General features: G+C 55.6%; 1 protein-coding gene across 2 annotated transcripts in view; it reads right to left on the reverse strand.

The window, feature by feature from the left end:
* Positions 1-2,096: 2,096 nt before the first annotated feature.
* Positions 2,097-17,747, reverse strand: part of Tmem201 (transmembrane protein 201) — a 28,140-nt gene continuing 12,489 nt past the window's right edge. The window contains exons 5-11 of one of the 2 annotated variants that reach the window (XM_028858450.2): positions 16,579-16,931; positions 15,895-16,098; positions 10,854-11,083; positions 6,390-6,461; positions 5,596-5,889; positions 4,815-4,952; positions 2,097-3,842 (exon numbers count right to left, since the gene is read on the reverse strand). In XM_028858450.2, the coding sequence (XP_028714283.1) occupies positions 3,745-3,842; positions 4,815-4,952; positions 5,596-5,889; positions 6,390-6,461; positions 10,854-11,083; positions 15,895-16,098; positions 16,579-16,931 (1,389 nt within the window). In that variant the 3' untranslated portion in view covers positions 2,097-3,744. Of the gene's footprint in view, positions 3,843-4,814; positions 4,953-5,595; positions 5,890-6,389; positions 6,462-8,829; positions 9,500-10,853; positions 11,084-15,894; positions 16,099-16,578; positions 16,932-17,747 lie in introns of those variants that run through there. The other variant, XM_028858451.2, reaches the window with a different exon arrangement.

Below are 17,747 nucleotides of genomic sequence, written 5' to 3' on the forward strand. Positions count from 1 at the left end.
CCGCCGCCCCCCCCCCCCATCCTGCCCGCTCTCTGCTGTAGTGACAGAAAGGAAAACTGGCTTCACTTCTCCGTGTCACTGGGAGCTGGCACGTAAGTGGCACATGAGACCAAGGGACGGGGGTCACAGGTTTGCTTCCGTGTCCAGCCTGACACTGAAGGATACGACATTTCACTTTGAGATGCAGGCAGCATCCTCTATTTGGAGGGCCCCGCAGTGACCCATGTCCCTGATCTCATGGAGGTAACACATCAGCTCTGACTCCACCCTGCTCCGACTCACATGCATGCAGGGGAGCTGCAACATGGCCTTTCTCTCCCCAGTTCCTTTTCTTTTGGTTTTTTGAGACAGGGTTTCTGTGTGTAAGTCCTGGCTGATCCTGGACCTCACTCTGTAGAGCAGGCTGGCCTCGAACTCACTGAGACGCACCTGCCTCTGCCTCCCGAGTGCTGGGATTAAAGGTGTGCACCATTTGGCTAGTTCTTTTTTTTAAAAAAAATTGAGTTTTTCTTTTTTTTTGAAATAGCGGTTCTCTGTGTACAGCTCTGGCTGTCCTGACTGGCTCTGTAGAGCAGTTTAGCCTCAGGGCTCACAGAGGGCCACCTGCCTCTGCCTCCCAGAGTGAGACAGGGTCTTAATCTTTAGCCTGGGCTGGTCTATTCAAGATAATCCTCCTGCCTCAGCCTCTTGGGTGCTGAGATTAGAGGTGTGAGCCTCTATACCCAGCCCCAATGTCTTTTTGAGTGAACTGTAGAGAAGAGAAACTGAAGGGAGGGGAAAAAAAAAAAAAAAAAGACCTGTGTGTGCTGGATCACACACTCATGGGTGGAGGTTACCTTGAAGGAATCAGTTCTCGGGTCCTACCATGAGTTCCAAGGATCAAATCCAGGTTGTCACCCTTGATGGCAAGCACCTTTAGTGAGTGAGCCATTTCACTGGCCCTTTATTTAACACGATTTTGTGTCTGAGTGGGAGTGAGCCGCCACACACAAGTGGAGGTCAGGGGACACCTTGCTGGAGTCAGTTCTCTGCTTTCACTCTGTGGGATCCAGAAAGTGTGTAATACGCCTTCCAACGGCGGAGGGTAGCAACCAGGACAGGAAGGGCGGGCCTTTGTGAGGTGGGGCCACAGCGTGGTAGGCTTTGTCTCACGGACCCCCCCACAGACCCAGCTCATGAACTGTCAAGGGACACCATTGAACGTTTGATGGGGGGGGGTTGTGAAGAGGGCCTGCTGGGGGCAGGGGGGGCGCAGGCTTTGAAGGGAGTCGGGTTGGGGCGTGGGCACTGTGGTAGCCTCCTACCTACTCAGGCAGTGTTCCACTCTGCCCGCAGGTTTCTGAGCTCAGTGGCCAGGAGATCCACAGGGCCAGTCTGAGGGCTTGGGACAACCAAATCTTGGTCACTCGCTGACCTCTGGCCCTGGTTAGCTCAATCAACCTGACAGTCTAAGTTAGTCTGGAAACAACCTTCAATTGAGGAAATTCCTGGTCAGATTTAACTGTTGGCATGTCTGTGGATTGCCTTCACTGAAGCAGCCGCAAGAGCCCAGGCCACTAGAGGCAGGACCACCACCTGGGCAGGGGTGGTATAGAGCCGAGACTGTTGGTCAGCTAGCAGCAGCCCCTAGGGTCCCTGCCCTCCTCCTTTGACTGAGTTCCTTGGTCAGAGTTAATGGCTGTGTGGATTAGCATGGCAGGCCTGCTTTCAAGCTCCTGTCTTAATGCCCCTCCCTCAATGACAGACTGTGAGCTGGAACTATAATCTGAATCAACTTTTGGTCGGGATGCCTTTCCACAGCAACGGAAAGGACAGACGACCATCTCTCCAGCCTGAGGCAGGGGAGCGCTCGGTGACACTCGTGCCTGCCCACACCATCATTTCCTGTGGGTCATCAGGCCTCGGGGTGCAGGTCAGTAGAGGACGGCCTAGCCCACTCCTTCAAGAATCAGAACTCCATGGATTCTCGGTACCAACTCCCTACCCGGCACTGCCACCCTGGGCTGGGCGCCTTTCTCCCAGGGAGCCTTTCCAGCAAACGAATAAAGACAACACAGCCTGTATAAGTCAAAGGTTGGTATGTTTTTTTCTAAGGCTTTTTTTTTTTTTTTTTTTTTGTAAAGAAAAATAACGTCATGTTTTATGTATGAGTCAAAACTTAAGTACAAGGCCCTCATGGGTGCACAGGGGGCCAGGCTGGCCTGCTGTGCTACTGGGAGGGGCCACAGCGTCTCCCTGGATGCTTTCAGGGCAGGAGACAGGATGCTGGGGAACAATTTGGTTTCATTAGGCAAGAAAACAAATGTTAAAACATGACACACCCACTATACAAATGTAGACCAAGAAGAGCCACCCCCAAGCGGGACTTTTGGTGGCGGCTGGACTCATGGAGTCCTGACAATGTCCTGATTGCCCACATGCTGGAGTGTGAGACATCCAGGATGTCATCAAGAGCTCCTAGACAGGAGGCCAGGGCAGAGGCCTCCTTCCTTGTGATAAAAAAAAAAAAAAAAAAAGTACTAAAGCACCCCAAGCTTAAGAAATGACCTCCCTGGCAGGGGGAGCTGGAGGCAGCTGTTTCAAAGCATACGCCTCATCTGGCAAAAAATGTGTAGAAAAATAAAGTTAAATTTTATCCCTGAATGTCAGTGAAGACCCTTCCCTGCCCCATGCCCCTCCCCCACCACAAATCCCAAGCAGTGTAACACAAAGACACACGTATGTACACTCGCACACACATACACACATGTGCCTGGAGCCGAAGCCTGGGATGGGGAATGCGACTGACCCCCCCAGACACATGTGGCCCCACAGTATCCAAAGGGCCAGGGTTAGGCCAAGGTTCCTCCTTCTTCCTCACAGGACACATGTGCTCCACAAGCCTGAGCTGTCCTCAGCAGGGCAGTGGTTGGGCATGAAGCCGACTGAGGTGGCCTGGAGCCAGAGGTCACGTGGGACACAGGTGGGGGCAGGACGTAGGAGAGCATAGCAGGACCTCGGGGCTGACGGAGGAAGGGGTCTGGGTGAGGGGCGGTCCAGTCTCATCTGGATTGTGCAGCTCACGTGGAACTGACAGACCAGGCAAGGCCTCTGGATGATGTGAGAGGGAGGCTTGGACAAATGGGCCAAGGTGGCTCTGGTGCTCAGGACAAGGAGCTACCTGCTCAGAGTCACCAGAAGTTGCCAAACAGGTATGTGAGGCAGGAGTCGGGGGAGACTAACACAGGCCCCCACCTGCTCAGCCCTGCCTGGAGCCCACAGTCAGGGGCAAGGTGGGCTCCAGGTGCCTGCTAGGGAGAGGCCTGCTCTCTGGAGTGGGCAGGTGTAAGGATGAAGTGATTCAGGCTCCACATGCTTCTCCCAGGGGCCTTCTTCATGTGGGTTTTTGGCGGGGCTCTGAGGCAGACCCCTGGTGTCTGAGTCCAGAGGAAGATGTGACTCAGTGGGCAGCAGGAGGGCACAGGCAGCCTGGCCTGCTGCAGCTGCAGCAGCACTGGTGTCCCTGGGGCTGGCAGATGTCAGGAACCCCTGGCTTCAGGGTCAGAGTGTCAGCACCAAACACAGCTGAGGTCTGCAGTCTGTCGTGGGGACAGCAGGTATCCTGAGGTCAGGGACTCAACCCCGGAGGGTCAAGGGCCCTGGTGTCAAGGCGGAGACAGAGCCCCTCAGGGAGGGAACTGCGCGGCAGTGGTGGAAGCAGCATGCACCTGGGCAGTGCCCTCCGGAAGGAAGGGCACAAGGTGGTCAGCGCAGGCTCTGGTACAGGTAGGCTGAGGTGAAGAGTGCATTGATGGCCAAGCTCACGGCCAGGAGGCCCCGGAGCAGAGAGGGACCAACACGAGCTGTAAGAAGACACGATCAGAAGCAGTGTGGCTGGCACCTCAATCCCCAGATGGGGTGCTCAGGCCTTCCCCAGCTGGTCAGGCCACAGCTAGTCTTCCCTCTAGCAAAGTCCTCCCTGCATATTGAACCTGGGACTCTCTGGGGGTACTGATTGGGGCCTTCCTGGGGGTACTGGTTGTTTGGGGGCCCTCCCAGGGTAACTGGTTAGGCCTGCTTCTCTGAAGGCATTTCTTTTCAGAACCTGTGTAACAACATGGACTCTAGGTGCCTGTGACTGCACCCAGGTAACAAAGGAGCAACCAAGATACTCATGTCACAAAGGAAGAAATCGGGGCTCATCGGGGTCTACCCTGCTCATCTCAGAGATTAAAAAGTAGACTCAGAGCTGGGAATGGTGGCACATGTCTATGATCCCAGTGCTGGGGAGATAGAGGCAGTGGATAAGGAGATCAAAGGCTTTCTCAGCTTCGTGAGTTCAAAGTCAGCCTGGGCTACAGGAGACCTTGTTCAACATAATAACCAAAAGTAGAATGAGGTCCCAGGTCTATTCACCATGGCCTCAAAGTCACCAGACCACACTTCAGATCTGATCCTGGAGCAGTACTGGTTCCCAGTCAGGAAACCTCACTTGCTGACCTTTGTGCCCATGTGGGGGAGGTCACCAGGATTCACTGATAGTCTCACACCCTGCCTGTCAGTAAGCCAGGACCAACCCAGGGGGCTGGTGGCACTCTGACCCAAACAGGAAGCCGTTAGAGTGCCCGGGCCCACAACCCTGCTACCACATGGAGACTCCAGAGTCCTCCATGTCTGCTCACAGGAGCCCTGGGCTACCCATGGCTACTGAACAGCGAGATGAACTAGTGGAGAGTTGTCACAGATATGGCACTCTAGAAGGTTCTTGGTCACAGACACTAATCCCCAGAAAGGGAGCCTGGGATGGCTCACCCACCCCGGCTGGGGTCACAGACCTTTCCAGGGAGCTGTCTCCTCCGAGCACCCTTTGGTGGTGGTGTCCACCACGCACGTGGAGGACTGGGAGGAGTCGTCCTCTTTCTTGATGGAGTGGCTGCTGCAGGCGCTGCCTCTCACCAGCATCGATCTCATGTCTGCAGAAGGAAGAGTGACCCCGCTGTGCTCACAGGTCCACGCCAGGACACCCCGGCGGCTCCCCTTCAGTCCCAGGACGAGGTCCTCACAAGTCCCAAACTGAGCGGCAGAGGGCCACGGCCTCGTCTGGACCCCTGCTGCGGTCAGGGCAGCCCTGAGTGCCGACTGGCACCAGCAAGTCCCACGAGGCAGTGAGGCTTGAGGCTGAGGACCAGAGCGCTCCAGGGCCACGGACTGTCTGCCTATCCCCTCCTCTGGGCACCACTTAGCCCCTGTGGTCAAATCTACTCACATTTATAGACCCAAGAAAGCCAGACACCCCACGTCAAGGTCTAAAGTTTAACAGAGTCCAATTAACTTTTAAAAATGCTTGGTAGAAAATGGAAGCACCCATGACAGGCACAGGCTGACAGTGCACTGTTAACAGGCTTTCCAGCCCCCAGTAAATGAGGACCCTGAAAAGTCAAGAGGGAAGGGTAAAAGCACCCATCAGAGAGGGTTCAAGATCACCAGAGCCACACTGGGCAGTCTAGTGCCTAAGAGCGACTACAGAGCCCCCCACAGTACCAGATGACCTCGGGGATCAGCCAAGAGCTCCCATGGCAGTACCTACTGCACGCTTCAGGCCGCCCCCCCACATACCCATGCTGTGCTTCGTGTCCCGCACGTGAGTCCTCTGGGCGGGCTGTGAAGGCTCAACCAAGAAGCTGCCATTGGGCGGTGAGTGCTCTTCCGAGCTGCTGGGGGTACTGGGCGCTTCCCCGGGGGTTGAGAAGAGCAGCAGTCTCTGCCCTTTCAGGTTGAGCCGGGCAGGGCTGATGAGGGGCCGGCGGTGGCGCAGGGAGCCGGAGCTGGAGGCCATGGAGCTGGCCACGGAGGGTGCCGGGGAGGGGAGGGCGGAGGAGGGGAAGCCGCCTGACAGCAGAGAGAAGTAGTCTGCAGAGAGGGAGGTGACAGTTACCACAGCAGGCAGGGACACGGGGCACCGCACGGCCACACGGCCGGCCACCTGCACCTGGTGCTTCCCTCGGCCCATGAAGAAGGTAAGGTGCAGGCTGGGAAAGTGGGAAGCCCCTCAGGAACTTGAGGGGGAGGGGCCAGGCCGGGAACTGAGCAGGGGGAGAGTTGGGATGTCCTAGGGCCCTGTATCTGTCTTAGACCTCCCTGGGCTGAGAGCTGCTCTGAGGTCAGCTGGCCTGACTTGCTAGGGCTGCGGCTGGCACCTGACTACCTGTGAACAGCATGTGATAGTGTCTGACCCCACCTTCCCACCCCTACTTCACATCAAGGAAACTTAAGACATATCCATGTTCGTCTCTTGCCCGGGGCTGGGGTCTGACACCCAGGTCCACTGCCCCCAGAGCTCACAGTTAGTCACCTCAGGGGCACCTGTTAACAGCCTTCCCGTCCCTTCTGCCAGCCCTCCTCCTCCTCACCTGAAAGAGAAACCTCCCCAGGTGGAGACACCCGAGATGGTGGGCGGCTCCCGCTGAACAGGTATCCTGAGTCTACACAGAAAGAGAAATGCAACATGGACAGACCTGAGGGTGATGGCCACCACCCTCTGTCCCCACATCCAGCCACACAGTACTACATGCTTTCATGAAAACAGGTACTGCCGTCCAGGACACGTGGGAACATTCCCACTTGGCCAATGAAGACACTTAAGTCTCCAGTGGGTCAGAGGAAGTCAGCAGTGGCCACAGTCTCTGCTTCTTCAGTGTTGACCTTCTTTCCACACAACGCAATTAAAAAAAAAAAAAAATCAACCTTCATTTTTATTTTCAATTGTTTTTCGAGACAGGGTTTCTCTATGTAGCTTTGCGCCTTTCCTGGGACTCACTTGGTAGTCCAGGCTGGTCTCGAACTCACAAGAGATCCGCCTGGCTCTGCCTCCCGAGTGCTGGGATTAAAGGTGTGCGCCACCACCGCCCAGCCAACCTTCATTTTTAAAATGTAAGTACATGAGTGTCCACTGGCATGCATGTGCACTATATGAATGCAATGCCAACACAGACCAGAAGAGGGTGCCAGACCACCTGGAACTGGAGTTACCAATTGTCAACTGCCGTGTGGGTGCTGGGAATTGAACCTGGGTCCTCTGGAAGAGCAACCAATGCTATTAACCACTGAGCCATCTCTCTAACCCCAAGGCACCACTTTCCAGTCATCTTGAGTTCCACTATCCTTTCCCAGGGGTCGCCATAATTCTCAGTCCCAAATCACTGGACCTATGGGGAACCCAACACAGCCTCTTCCTAAATTAAGTACATCCTCAGGGCAGGGCCCTGTCTCACATCTCATGCTCTCCCAAATGCAGCTTCAGGCAGCTGAAGTGCCATGCTGATCCCTCTTCCCCTCTCGGCCAGGCCAGATGCCTGGGAAAGGGCTCTGCAACTCAAGTATGCCCATCAGAGTGCCCGCAAAGCAGATTTGTGGGAGCTGGGAAGGGATCTCTGTGCAGTACAAGGGGCAGTGGGAGCTGGGGAAGGTATCTCTGTGAAGTATGAGGGGCGGTGGGAGCTGGGAAGGGATCTCTGTGAAGTATGAGGGGCAGTGGGAGCTGGGAAGGGATCTCTGTGAAGTATGAGGGGCAGGATTTAGCGTCTGGCAGAGAAGCAGAAGCATGCAGGAAAGAGAGAAAGAGGGAAAGACAGAAAGAAGGACAGATGGAAGGCAGGGAGGGAAAGACAGGAGGCCCACCTGGTGTCTGAGCTCTAGACCTGGTCTCCTGGTATGTGAACCATAGCAAGAACGTGCTGAGGACCTTCTCCTTTTGGAGACTGGGGTCCACCTATCACTCTTCCAGAGGGCATACCCTGGACCCAAAGAACTCTGCTGCCACCTCATGCCTCAGCAGAGAGACCTCCTGTCCCTAAGAGAAGGGAGCCCTGTAGCAAAGGCCAAACTGTCACTGGGACTGCTACCTTCCTCTCCCAAGGGGCTTGAGATAGAAGTCTGTCAACCCTGCTGTTCTCAGTCAGTGCAACCTGGGGACCCAGGGCAGAGCTGTTGGCACTGCCAGCTGCCAGCCTGGGGCTGCAGAAGACACACGGGACACACTTCTCTACTGAGAAGGCAAGGAGCGAAGCCTCTGTTGTTATCAGGACCCCCTCCTGATTACGACCAGCAATCACTTCTGCAGAGGTCCCACTTTCGAGTGCCTGGCCAACTAGTCTGTTTCCTCTCACCAAAACCCCACAACAACGGCCTCATTTTATTGCTATTATTATAGACGCAGGGGAGAACCCAGGGTCTTGTGTACCCTAGGCAAGTGTTCTATCTATCATTGAGCTGCACACCCAGTTTGAAACCAAGGCCCCGGCCCTGTACCCTGATGAGACTCGGGTGCATGCTAGCAGCAACCAGCTGACTTACAGGCTAATTCTTTAGTTTGCTGCATACAGTAAATCCTCATAATCTCCCCAGTGTACATGACTGGCCTATGTCAGGGAAAAGAACACCACGGCAACACAACTTCTCACAGCTGGCAGGATCGCCCCATTTTACCCCCTAGAGCAGCAGAGGGGAAGGGGCACACTGGCAGCTGGGTGGGTGGCAGGCAGAGCCTGGAGCTAGGTAAACAGGGTTAGGAGAATTGCTTCCCGCACAGGGCAAGGCCCGCCTCGCCTTGGGGTTGGCTATCCTGAAGCTGGAGTTACAGGAGGTGGTAAGCTGCACGACATGGATGCTAGCCACAGACCCAGAGGCCTCTGCAAGGACAGTGTGCACTCTTAACTGCCTGGCCACTGCTCTCGCTTTTTGTTTTTTATTACTTATTTATTTATTTAGAGACAAGAACCTGCTACATAGCCTGGGCTGGCCTTGAACTCTGAGGTTCCTCAGCCTCCCAAATGCTGAGATCACAGGCATGCATCACCAGGTTCGGTTTGGTTCTATTTTTTAAAGAACTAAGAAGCGGCCCGCCCTCCCTAAGACCTGCACCCCTCTTCCCCAACATTCATAAAGGCTCTGGTAGGTCCTGCCACAGATGGTCCTGCAGGGGGAGGGAGGGCGGGGCTCCCAACTTGTGACAAGAGTTCTAGAAAACACTCCCAGCGTCAGTCAGGTTTCCCTTCCAGGACCCCACACCATAGCTGTCCCTCCCAGACAGCAGAGGCCTGTCAGCACCGTTAGCTGCCGACTGCCTGCGGCTGCGGCCTCGAGCTTTGTGTAGTGCCTGACACTTGCTCTGATGAACGAGAGAGAGAGAGAGAGAGAGAGAGAGAGAGAGAGAGAGAGAGAGAGAGAGAGAGGCTGGCACTCTTCTCTCAGAGGAACCTGGCTCACAGGGTCACCCACGCCTCCACACTAAGGACATTCCCGTCTCTACCCACCCCTACTTCAAGGCCCCTGCTTAGCTCAAACGCTGTCTCCTGCAGTGTCCGGGTGTCTGTCAGGGTGAGAAGCAGCCTGCATTCAGGGGCGTGGCAGCCAGGCTCACAGCCAGCTCTCAATGGTGGGAGGACCTTGAGCGAGTCCTGGGGTTCTGACCAAGTTGTTGAGGGATTAAGTGGGAGCCTGGCTACATGACCAAGCCCAGCTTCTACAGTTTAGGAAAGAAGAAAGGGGGTGAACCAAGACATACCCACATTCTGCCTTGAAGTTCATTTAACACCCGCAGGCACAGGACACTTCTGAGATCGAGGCAGACTCAGGCAAGTAAGAATTGTCACTAACACACCCGGATGAAGCATGTTTAAAACTACATATGGACTGGTGAGATGGCTCAGTGGGCAGAAGCCGTATGGACAGGCTTGACGATCTGAGTTCAATTCCCAGATCCCACAGGTGGCAGCAGGGAGCTGACCTCATATGCATGATTTGGCACTTGTGCGCAACACACACACACACACACACACACACACACACACACACACACCTACACACACCTCTACACATACACACCCCTACACACACACACACACACACACACACACACCCCTACACACACACCCCTCTACACACACACACACCCCTACACACACACCTCCACACACACACACACACACCCCTCTACACACACACACACACCCCTACACACACACCTCTACACACACACACACAACCCTACACACACACACCTCTACACACACACACACACACACACACACACACACACACACACACACAATTTAAAAACAAAAACGAAAAAACAAGACACCAACCGAGAAGATGTGACTAGGAAGGTGAGGGGCAAGACAAAAGTCCCTCCAGACAGGGCCAGGGCTTGTTCTCTTCAGGCTCCACAAGACAAGCAACAACAAATACAATCAACAGAAACAAAATCCTTGCCCTTCAGGCACACAGTTTTCCAGTAAGAAAGGTAGAAAATGATAAAACTCAGTGAGCAGTCATTTACTAAGACACAAGGGATACTTGTCACTCTGAGCACTTTTGGGGTGGGGACGGGGATGCGGACAGGGTCTCACGTAGCCCAAGCTGGTATCAAACCGGCTACGGAGCTGAAGGTGACTTTGAACTTCTGATCCTCCTAGCTTTGCTTTCAGAGTGCTGGAGTTACAGGTGTGCACTACCATGCTGGGTTTAGTAGTATTGGGGATTGAACCCAGGACCTTGTGACTGCTAGGCAATTACCCTACTGACTGAGCTATATCTCTGGTCCCTTTTTGAGCCCTTTAAATGTATCATTTCAAATAACACAACCACTCAGGAGGGACACTCTCCTACAGGCCCATGTTCCCTACAGGAGGGAAACGTGGGGAGGTGATCAGTTAATATGGTTGCTGAGAGGGCTCACCTGGGTCTGAGGCTGGCCCTGCCCATCTCCTTAGCCAGAGTTAAAAACAACTCTTTGGTATTGCCTCATCTCCCCCTCACAAGATGCCAGCCCAGTTGTCCCCAGCCTGATTCGGTCATCAATCCTTCCAAGGTCTTACCTGTCCTGGTCAGAGAAGGTATGGTTCCCAGTGAGAGGGCCCGGCTGAGGCGGCCCGGCAGTGAGGAGGGTGAAGCCCGACGAGATCGGAACAGCTGCTGCTTGGTGAGAGGTAGGAAGCCGGGCGGGGTGGGGATGAACAGGGATGCTGGCGAGGAGGTGATGCTTGGACAGGGCATGGCCAGGCTGGGGCTGGAGGGGAAAAGGCTGGCAGAGTCTCCTGAGAAGTACCTGCAAGGGCCCATGGGGCACAAAGAGGAGAGTGAGCCAGGAAGGTTCTGGAGATAGCCTCTGCACAATGGGGCCCGGCCCCTCCCAGGGTGTGAGGTGGGCCTGAGTCGGGGTCCCAGAGGAGGCGTGCGTTAGTTAAAGCAAAAGAGCAATTGTCCACTTATTAGGAGCAGGTGGCTGGTAGATGCCAGCAGGACCCACCCCACCCCCACATGCCCCCTCCGACCCCTCAGGCTCACTGCAATCTACCTCTACTACGGGTCTCAGCATTAAAGTGACACTGTTACCCTGGCCAGCCTCATGCCAACCCTGGCCCTGAAGCAAACATTCCATGCCTAGACCAGGCTCTCAGCGAGGCTCAGTGGACCTGGGTTCTTCTGGCCACCTCCCACTCTTTGCCTACAAGTTCCCAATGGAGCAGCAGGACTCAGTGATCTTTGGGCGGTGCCCAACTGGGCTGGGGTGCTGCCACACCTCCCTGGGGCTGTGCCTCATGATGCTGCCTCCTGCAGCACAGGGGGAGATGGCCAGGCCTCGGACACCCAGAAAAGGCTCTTACAGTGTACACACCAAGCTCAATCTTAGAAAAGACCCCCAAACAACCACCCAGCTGCCTGAAAGACAGCAGGTGACAGTGTCTCTTTAACCTGAGAACAGAACAGATCACACAACAGAACCTGATGTGGCCACAGGCCGGAATGCCAACCATGCTTCTGATTAAGGCACCCGTTACGGGGAGGGCCGAGGCAGTTAATACATTAGTCTGCCATCTGGAAGGAGCTTCCGGTATTCAGCCTTACCTCGGTCCCAAGGGACAAATGAGCCCAGCAGACAATGTGCCGACGGATGGGCTGGCAGGGTCAGGCCTCATGGTGAGCAGGGGCCAAGGTACCCAGGCCGTCATGGCCGAGTGCTGGGGGAGGCCACTGCTAGCCAAGCTCCCCACTACCTCTTCCCCATTTCTCAGTTTTGTGAGAGAAGTGTATGTAGCCATATGGTGAACGCCCAGAGAGTCAGATGACCTTGCCAGTCTCTTGCACAGGACTGTGAAGCACCCGACTTTCCTTCCAGCTCAGTGTTTGGGAAACACAGGAAAGCAGGGCACAGCAAACCTGCAGAGGCCATTCCTGGACGCCCCCTAACTTCTCTCCTCCTGAAGGCTGGCAGGAGCCCTACTCCTCACTCTAAGACTCTGAGGAATGCCCAGTCTTAAGCAGGAAAGTTGACTTTTGTGGGATAGGGTTTACCTCAGTGGCAGAGTATTTGGTGTGTGTGTGTGTGTGTGTGTGTGTGTGTGTGTGTGTGTGTGTGTGTGTGTGTATCTGGGTTTGATTTGCAGTACCCAAAACAAAAACAAAAACAACCCCCCCAACACTCCCAAAAATCAAAGTGCAGTTTATCTTTCCATTTCAGGATTACAACTGAGTCTGGAGGGACCTTAATGAATGGCCCAGGGGGACACATTCAGGCTCTTTAGGGCCAGCAGAGGTGAGGCTGGAACCTGGGTATACACCTGACTGTGAATGAGCCCCCGTGGGAAAACACGGCCCTGCTGAGAATCTGGTAGAAGCTGTGGCAGGGAGTCGGTCAGTCAGCCTCAGAGCAGGTGCATAGGCATGGCCAAGTCCTTCCAGCAGGTGGCAGCAGGACCCTACATTAGGCCTCCTGGACCATTCTTGCCATAGCTAGGAGCCAAGGGTGACCCTGGAATAGGCAGCCCCCAAGGCTCAGCAAGCAGTGAGGGATGCAGTGCATGGAGAAGGTCCCAGCAGGCAGGGACTATGGTCTCCTGGCCCTGGAGGTCAGCACCAAAAGCTGACCTGGGCTTTGTTAGCATATCCCCGCTCTCTCCAGCTGGGCTTAACCCTGGGGCCATGCCCTGGTCAAGCCTGGGAGTCCTGGCCACTAAGCACAGGACACTGTGTCCTGAAGCCTCTGACAATGCTAGCATTGTGAGAGAGGGCTTTGGAGGTCTGTTCCCTCTGGCTGTGTGTGACACACAGTGGCAACAGCAGATGAGTGGACCCAAAGGTGGGGAGCCTGGCAGGGATTCAGCTCTGCTCTGCCCTGGGCAGTCCCTGAGGTGGCGTCCTCCGCAAAGGATCCAACGCTTCTTTAGTGAGTGGTCCCTGAATGCCTGCATGCTCGAACCCAACGCTCTGAGTCTCCTGTTTCCTGGGAGCCCTGACTGTGAGAAGGGTCATGAGGCGAGACTGGAACTCACTAATCCAACCCTGAGGGGAGCCTCAAGCCTTCCTCCTCCCAGCCCTAGAGTGTAGTTGCTCAAGCATCAGCTTATCCGCATGGGGAAAACACTGGGCAGCAAGACAAAGGCACAGCTGTGCCCTCCTCCATGTCCTCACTAGCTCCCCAACCTGCTCCCAACCCCAGACTCCTGTGTAAATGCGGTGCCCCTGAAATCCACCCACCTCCCACCTTGGCACAGAAGCCCTTCTGAAGAATCATGAAAGAAAAAAAGACGCGGTACCTGGTGCCAACCGGAATGAGCAGGACCCAGGAGGCATTTATTGAGAACACAGCATTCAAAACATGACGTCTATGGCCAGTGGTGGTTACAGTGTTAGGGTCACTAGACAATCAGTCACAATTCTACTAGACGACACGAGACTTGTACCGGGTGCAGATAAAGGACATAGCAGGGTGGATGGGCTGGCCAGGGGACGGAGGAGCGTGGTCCTGGTGGTTTACCCCAGGACAAGTGTTACTGGAGAGTCTGCTGGGTCAATAAGGGGACCCCAGACCCAGAGGTGAGTACAGCCGAGGCTCCCTTCATTTTTCAGGAATACAACCTGTATGTATCTGGGATGATCCCACTCTGACCAGGGCTGGCCTGGAGGCTGTCCCCTATCAACAAGCCACAATCCAAGGGTGCCCACATCCCCTCAGCTTCCGCCAGCCACACCAGAACGTCCTGGCACTTTCTCAAACCAACAGAAGGACTATTATTAATGTTAATAAGTAACACAAAACTCTTTAAAACACCAGGAATCCTTGTTCCGCCATGTTTTCTACACCCACCAGAAGGCAGGAGCAACATGCTTAGCCGGGATCCTGGCTGGCCAGAGCTGGTTCTGTATATCATAAATAATTTAAACACACACACACACACACACACACACACACACACACACACACACACACACCCTGCTTCTATCCAATGCCAAGATCGCAGAAATTAGCACCCTACTGTCAGCCTCTTTCAGAGTGAGGTCCACAATACACAAGAGGACGCACAATGGCCCCAGTATCTGCCCCATCTTTCTTCCTGCAGGACGGTTTCTTGGGAGAGAGACAGGCAGGCGTTCCCTTTTCTCTCAGGCAGTTGTGCCCCCAGGGTCAGCAGTAGCAGCCCCACATCTCAAACATGGCCTCACCCACACCTCTTCAGAGGGGGCCTTCCACACCCTTCACCCAGAGCAAGCTGAGCCCTGCAATGCCAGAAAGAAGCCCAGCCTTCTGACGCTCCGGGCTCACCACCCCTGGAAGCCCAGTAAGACAGACTGCTGTCTGATTTCAGAGGGTCAGAGGCAGAACGGCTCTAAGGACCCTCAAACGGGTTGACCACAGTGGGGAATGGGTGCCTCTCTCAAGTCCCAATAGGGTTCCAAGAAGCCACCTCACAAAGACCCAGCAGCTGATGTGTGTCTGACGTGACACTCACTCATGTGTAATCTGCCTTTGCCCTCCGGGGCTCTGGTGCAGAGGATGTCAAGGAGCCACAGCTTAGCGGACAAGCGCTGGGAAGGACAGCTATGGAGGAAGCGTGCAGCCCAATCAGGAGCCACCAGAGGGCAGCATGCCAAGTGGGTACAGCATCAGCCTACGCTCAGGATGGGCCTTGGACAATGACTTTTTACGTGGCCATCCCCTTCACCTCACATGGCCCTCAAACCCACTGAGGTCAGCACCCCAGGGCCCTACGGAAGGACCCACTTCCTACTTCAGATGGTTAACCAAGGCTAAGGGACAGCCGGGGTTTGGTAGAACCATGCAGCTAGCAAGGGTCTGATCTGTGGCCCTTCCCCTAAGGTGGAGACTGCCTGAGAGGGAGGCTGAGACATGGGCCCTGCAGCTGCCCCCAGAGAAACTGAGGGCAGAAGCCTTGGTACCCTCTACAAATTATTCCAAGGAAGCTACTGACACTAGAGAGGAACAAGGTGACAAGGACTGTGTCACCAACACAAGCATCCCCTTGGGTCTTAGATGTGCAGAGCAGCTCCTATCTGGGATCATCGTCCTCCTGCCTGGTGGACTCCTGCTCACCACCACAAACTGTGCTCTCCACTGCCAGGGAAGGACCTGAGGGACCCCACGTCTCAGGAAGGTCTTGAAACAGGGAACTGGGAATAGACGCAGAGAGGAAACAAGGGACCAGGAAGTTCAAGGGCTGAGGGCCGGCTCTGCTCTAGTCCTAGCTCACCCTGCTGAGGCCATGGCCTGGTCACCCAGCCAGTGACAAATGACAAGAGTATACGGCGGGCAGTCTGCGACCTCACCTGGAGTCAGAGCCAGGGAGGAGCTGTGACCAGATGGAGTTCCTGGAGCTAGCGGGAGCCACGGGTCGGAAGCGCGTCCCCTGGGAGCTACTCATGTTTGGATCACTGGGGCCATGAAGGGTCACAGTGGGCCAGAGGCGGTGGCAATGGTGAGCGGCACCGGGGTGTGGGGGCTGGGTAGTGCTGGGAAGTCAACGGGACAACGGGGGTAAGCGCGGACTCAGGCTCTGCCGGGGTGGGTCACGGTCCACCCCGTCCTCCTCCCCACCCTGCAGTCACTGCTGCTTCTCTGACCTTCGGGGCCGGGGCCTCCGCGGGCCCGTCGCTTTCCTTGTAGCCACGGCTGCGGTGAAGCCCACCAGGCAGCACAGGGACGTGGCGCTCAGCTTGAGTGTGTCCAGCCAGCTGGGCGACGCGGCCTGCAGGTACTGCTCCGCCAGGTGCAGCCCCAGCAGCAGGGCCCAGAGACCCGTGGAGAAGGCGTCGATCCGTCGGAGTCTGCTGGAGAAAGCAGGGTGAGCGTGTGCCCGGCGGTCCCGCCCCCTCCTGCCCCGCACCCCATGCACACTGGGTCCAGATCAGAAGAGGACCAGTGGGCCAGTGGACGGACTCAGGGCTGCCTGCGCTAGGCAAGTCAGTGCTCCTACACCCATCGCCTGGCCTGGGAACCGAGGCAGGAGACTGCCCTCACTTGAGTTCCCACAGCACAGGGGCAGGCGGCTTCTGTTACTCTGATTTTAGAGGTTTTGAGGTGACTGGCAGCAGCGGAGAGCAAGTGGCGGACAGAGTCACTGTCCTCTGCAGTCCTGCGCTGTCCTCCTGACCCTGGAGAACTTGGACAGGCTTGTCTAGCTGCACGGAGCTGGGTCCAGAGCAGGGGACCACAAGGCCCCTTGCTTCCCACCCCCCCTCCTACTCCGCCCCCCCCCCCCCGGGCAGCACTGTGCCGACCTCTGCCCACCCGGCCTCGGAACGCACCTGACGCGGCCAGCCAGCAGCATGGCCAGCAGGCAGGTGAGCAGACCCACCGCCACGATGCTCGTCTGGTGGCTCTGTCCAAAGGCCCAGGCCTCGTGCAGCTTCTCTGTGGTGTGCTCCGGCAACAGGCCCAGCAGCTGCTGCCAGCCCTCGGCCTGAGTAGTGGTGTTGTCTGGGGCAGCAGCAGAGCTGTTGCCCCCAGGAGGGAGGGCCGGGGGCAGGGCAGCCCCTGGGGCGAAGGGCTCGCTGGGGCCGTACAGTGTAGTGGACAGTAAGAAGGCACAGGCCAGGAAGGCCAGGGCACGGAGCAGGATGACCTGGAAGGGGGCCTTCATTGCCGACGAACTGAAGCTCTGAGGGAGGGAGAGATGGGTCAGTGAGAAGCCAGAGAGCCACCAATGGCCACCCCATGCCCACCATGTGGGGTGCTGGCCAGGGCCCTGTTTTTTTACTTTGATGCTCAGGCCATTGCTGCCCCATCCTAGTCCAGGCTCTTGCCTCACTATGGTGGTCTCTCCATGGGAGGCTCCCTATGATGAGTTCTACTTGTTCTTTAGAGAAACCCTTTGACACACTGGTGACGTTCATTCTTCCAAATTTCTCAATCACTGTCAAGTTTTCATCAAAAATCCCTATTAGCTGGGTGGTGGTGGTGCACGCCTTTAATTCCAGCACTTGGGAGGTAGAGCCAGGTGGATCTCTGCGAGTTCGAGGCCAGCCTGGTCTACAGAGCGAGATACAGGACAGGACCCAAAACTACGCAGAGAAACCCTGTCTCAAAAAACCAAGATAAATAAACAAATCAATCAATCAATCAATAAATCCCTATTACCCTTAACTAGAACTCGAACTAAATGTGCAGATACTTCTGGATAAAATAAAAGTGCAATTAACATTTCTGCTAAGAAGTTACTCAGGTTAGAAACCAGAAAGCTAGAATAAGAACCAAGCACGCCGGGCAGGGGTGCGCTGCCTTTATCCAGCACTCGGAGGCAGAGGCAGGCGGATCTCGTGAGTTGGGCAGCCTGGGCTCCAGTGAGTCAGGAAAGCGCAAGCTACACAGAGAAACGTCCGAAAAAAAAAAAAAAAAAAAAAAAAAAAAAAGCACCTGAGGAACGCTGCAGGAGACAGAAGTAGCATGGCCCAGTGGTCAGCGGCCAGCTCCATCG

This window comes from Peromyscus leucopus, chromosome 2 (assembly GCF_004664715.2).
Source record: "Peromyscus leucopus breed LL Stock chromosome 2, UCI_PerLeu_2.1, whole genome shotgun sequence".
Taxonomy (NCBI): domain Eukaryota; kingdom Metazoa; phylum Chordata; class Mammalia; order Rodentia; family Cricetidae; genus Peromyscus; species Peromyscus leucopus.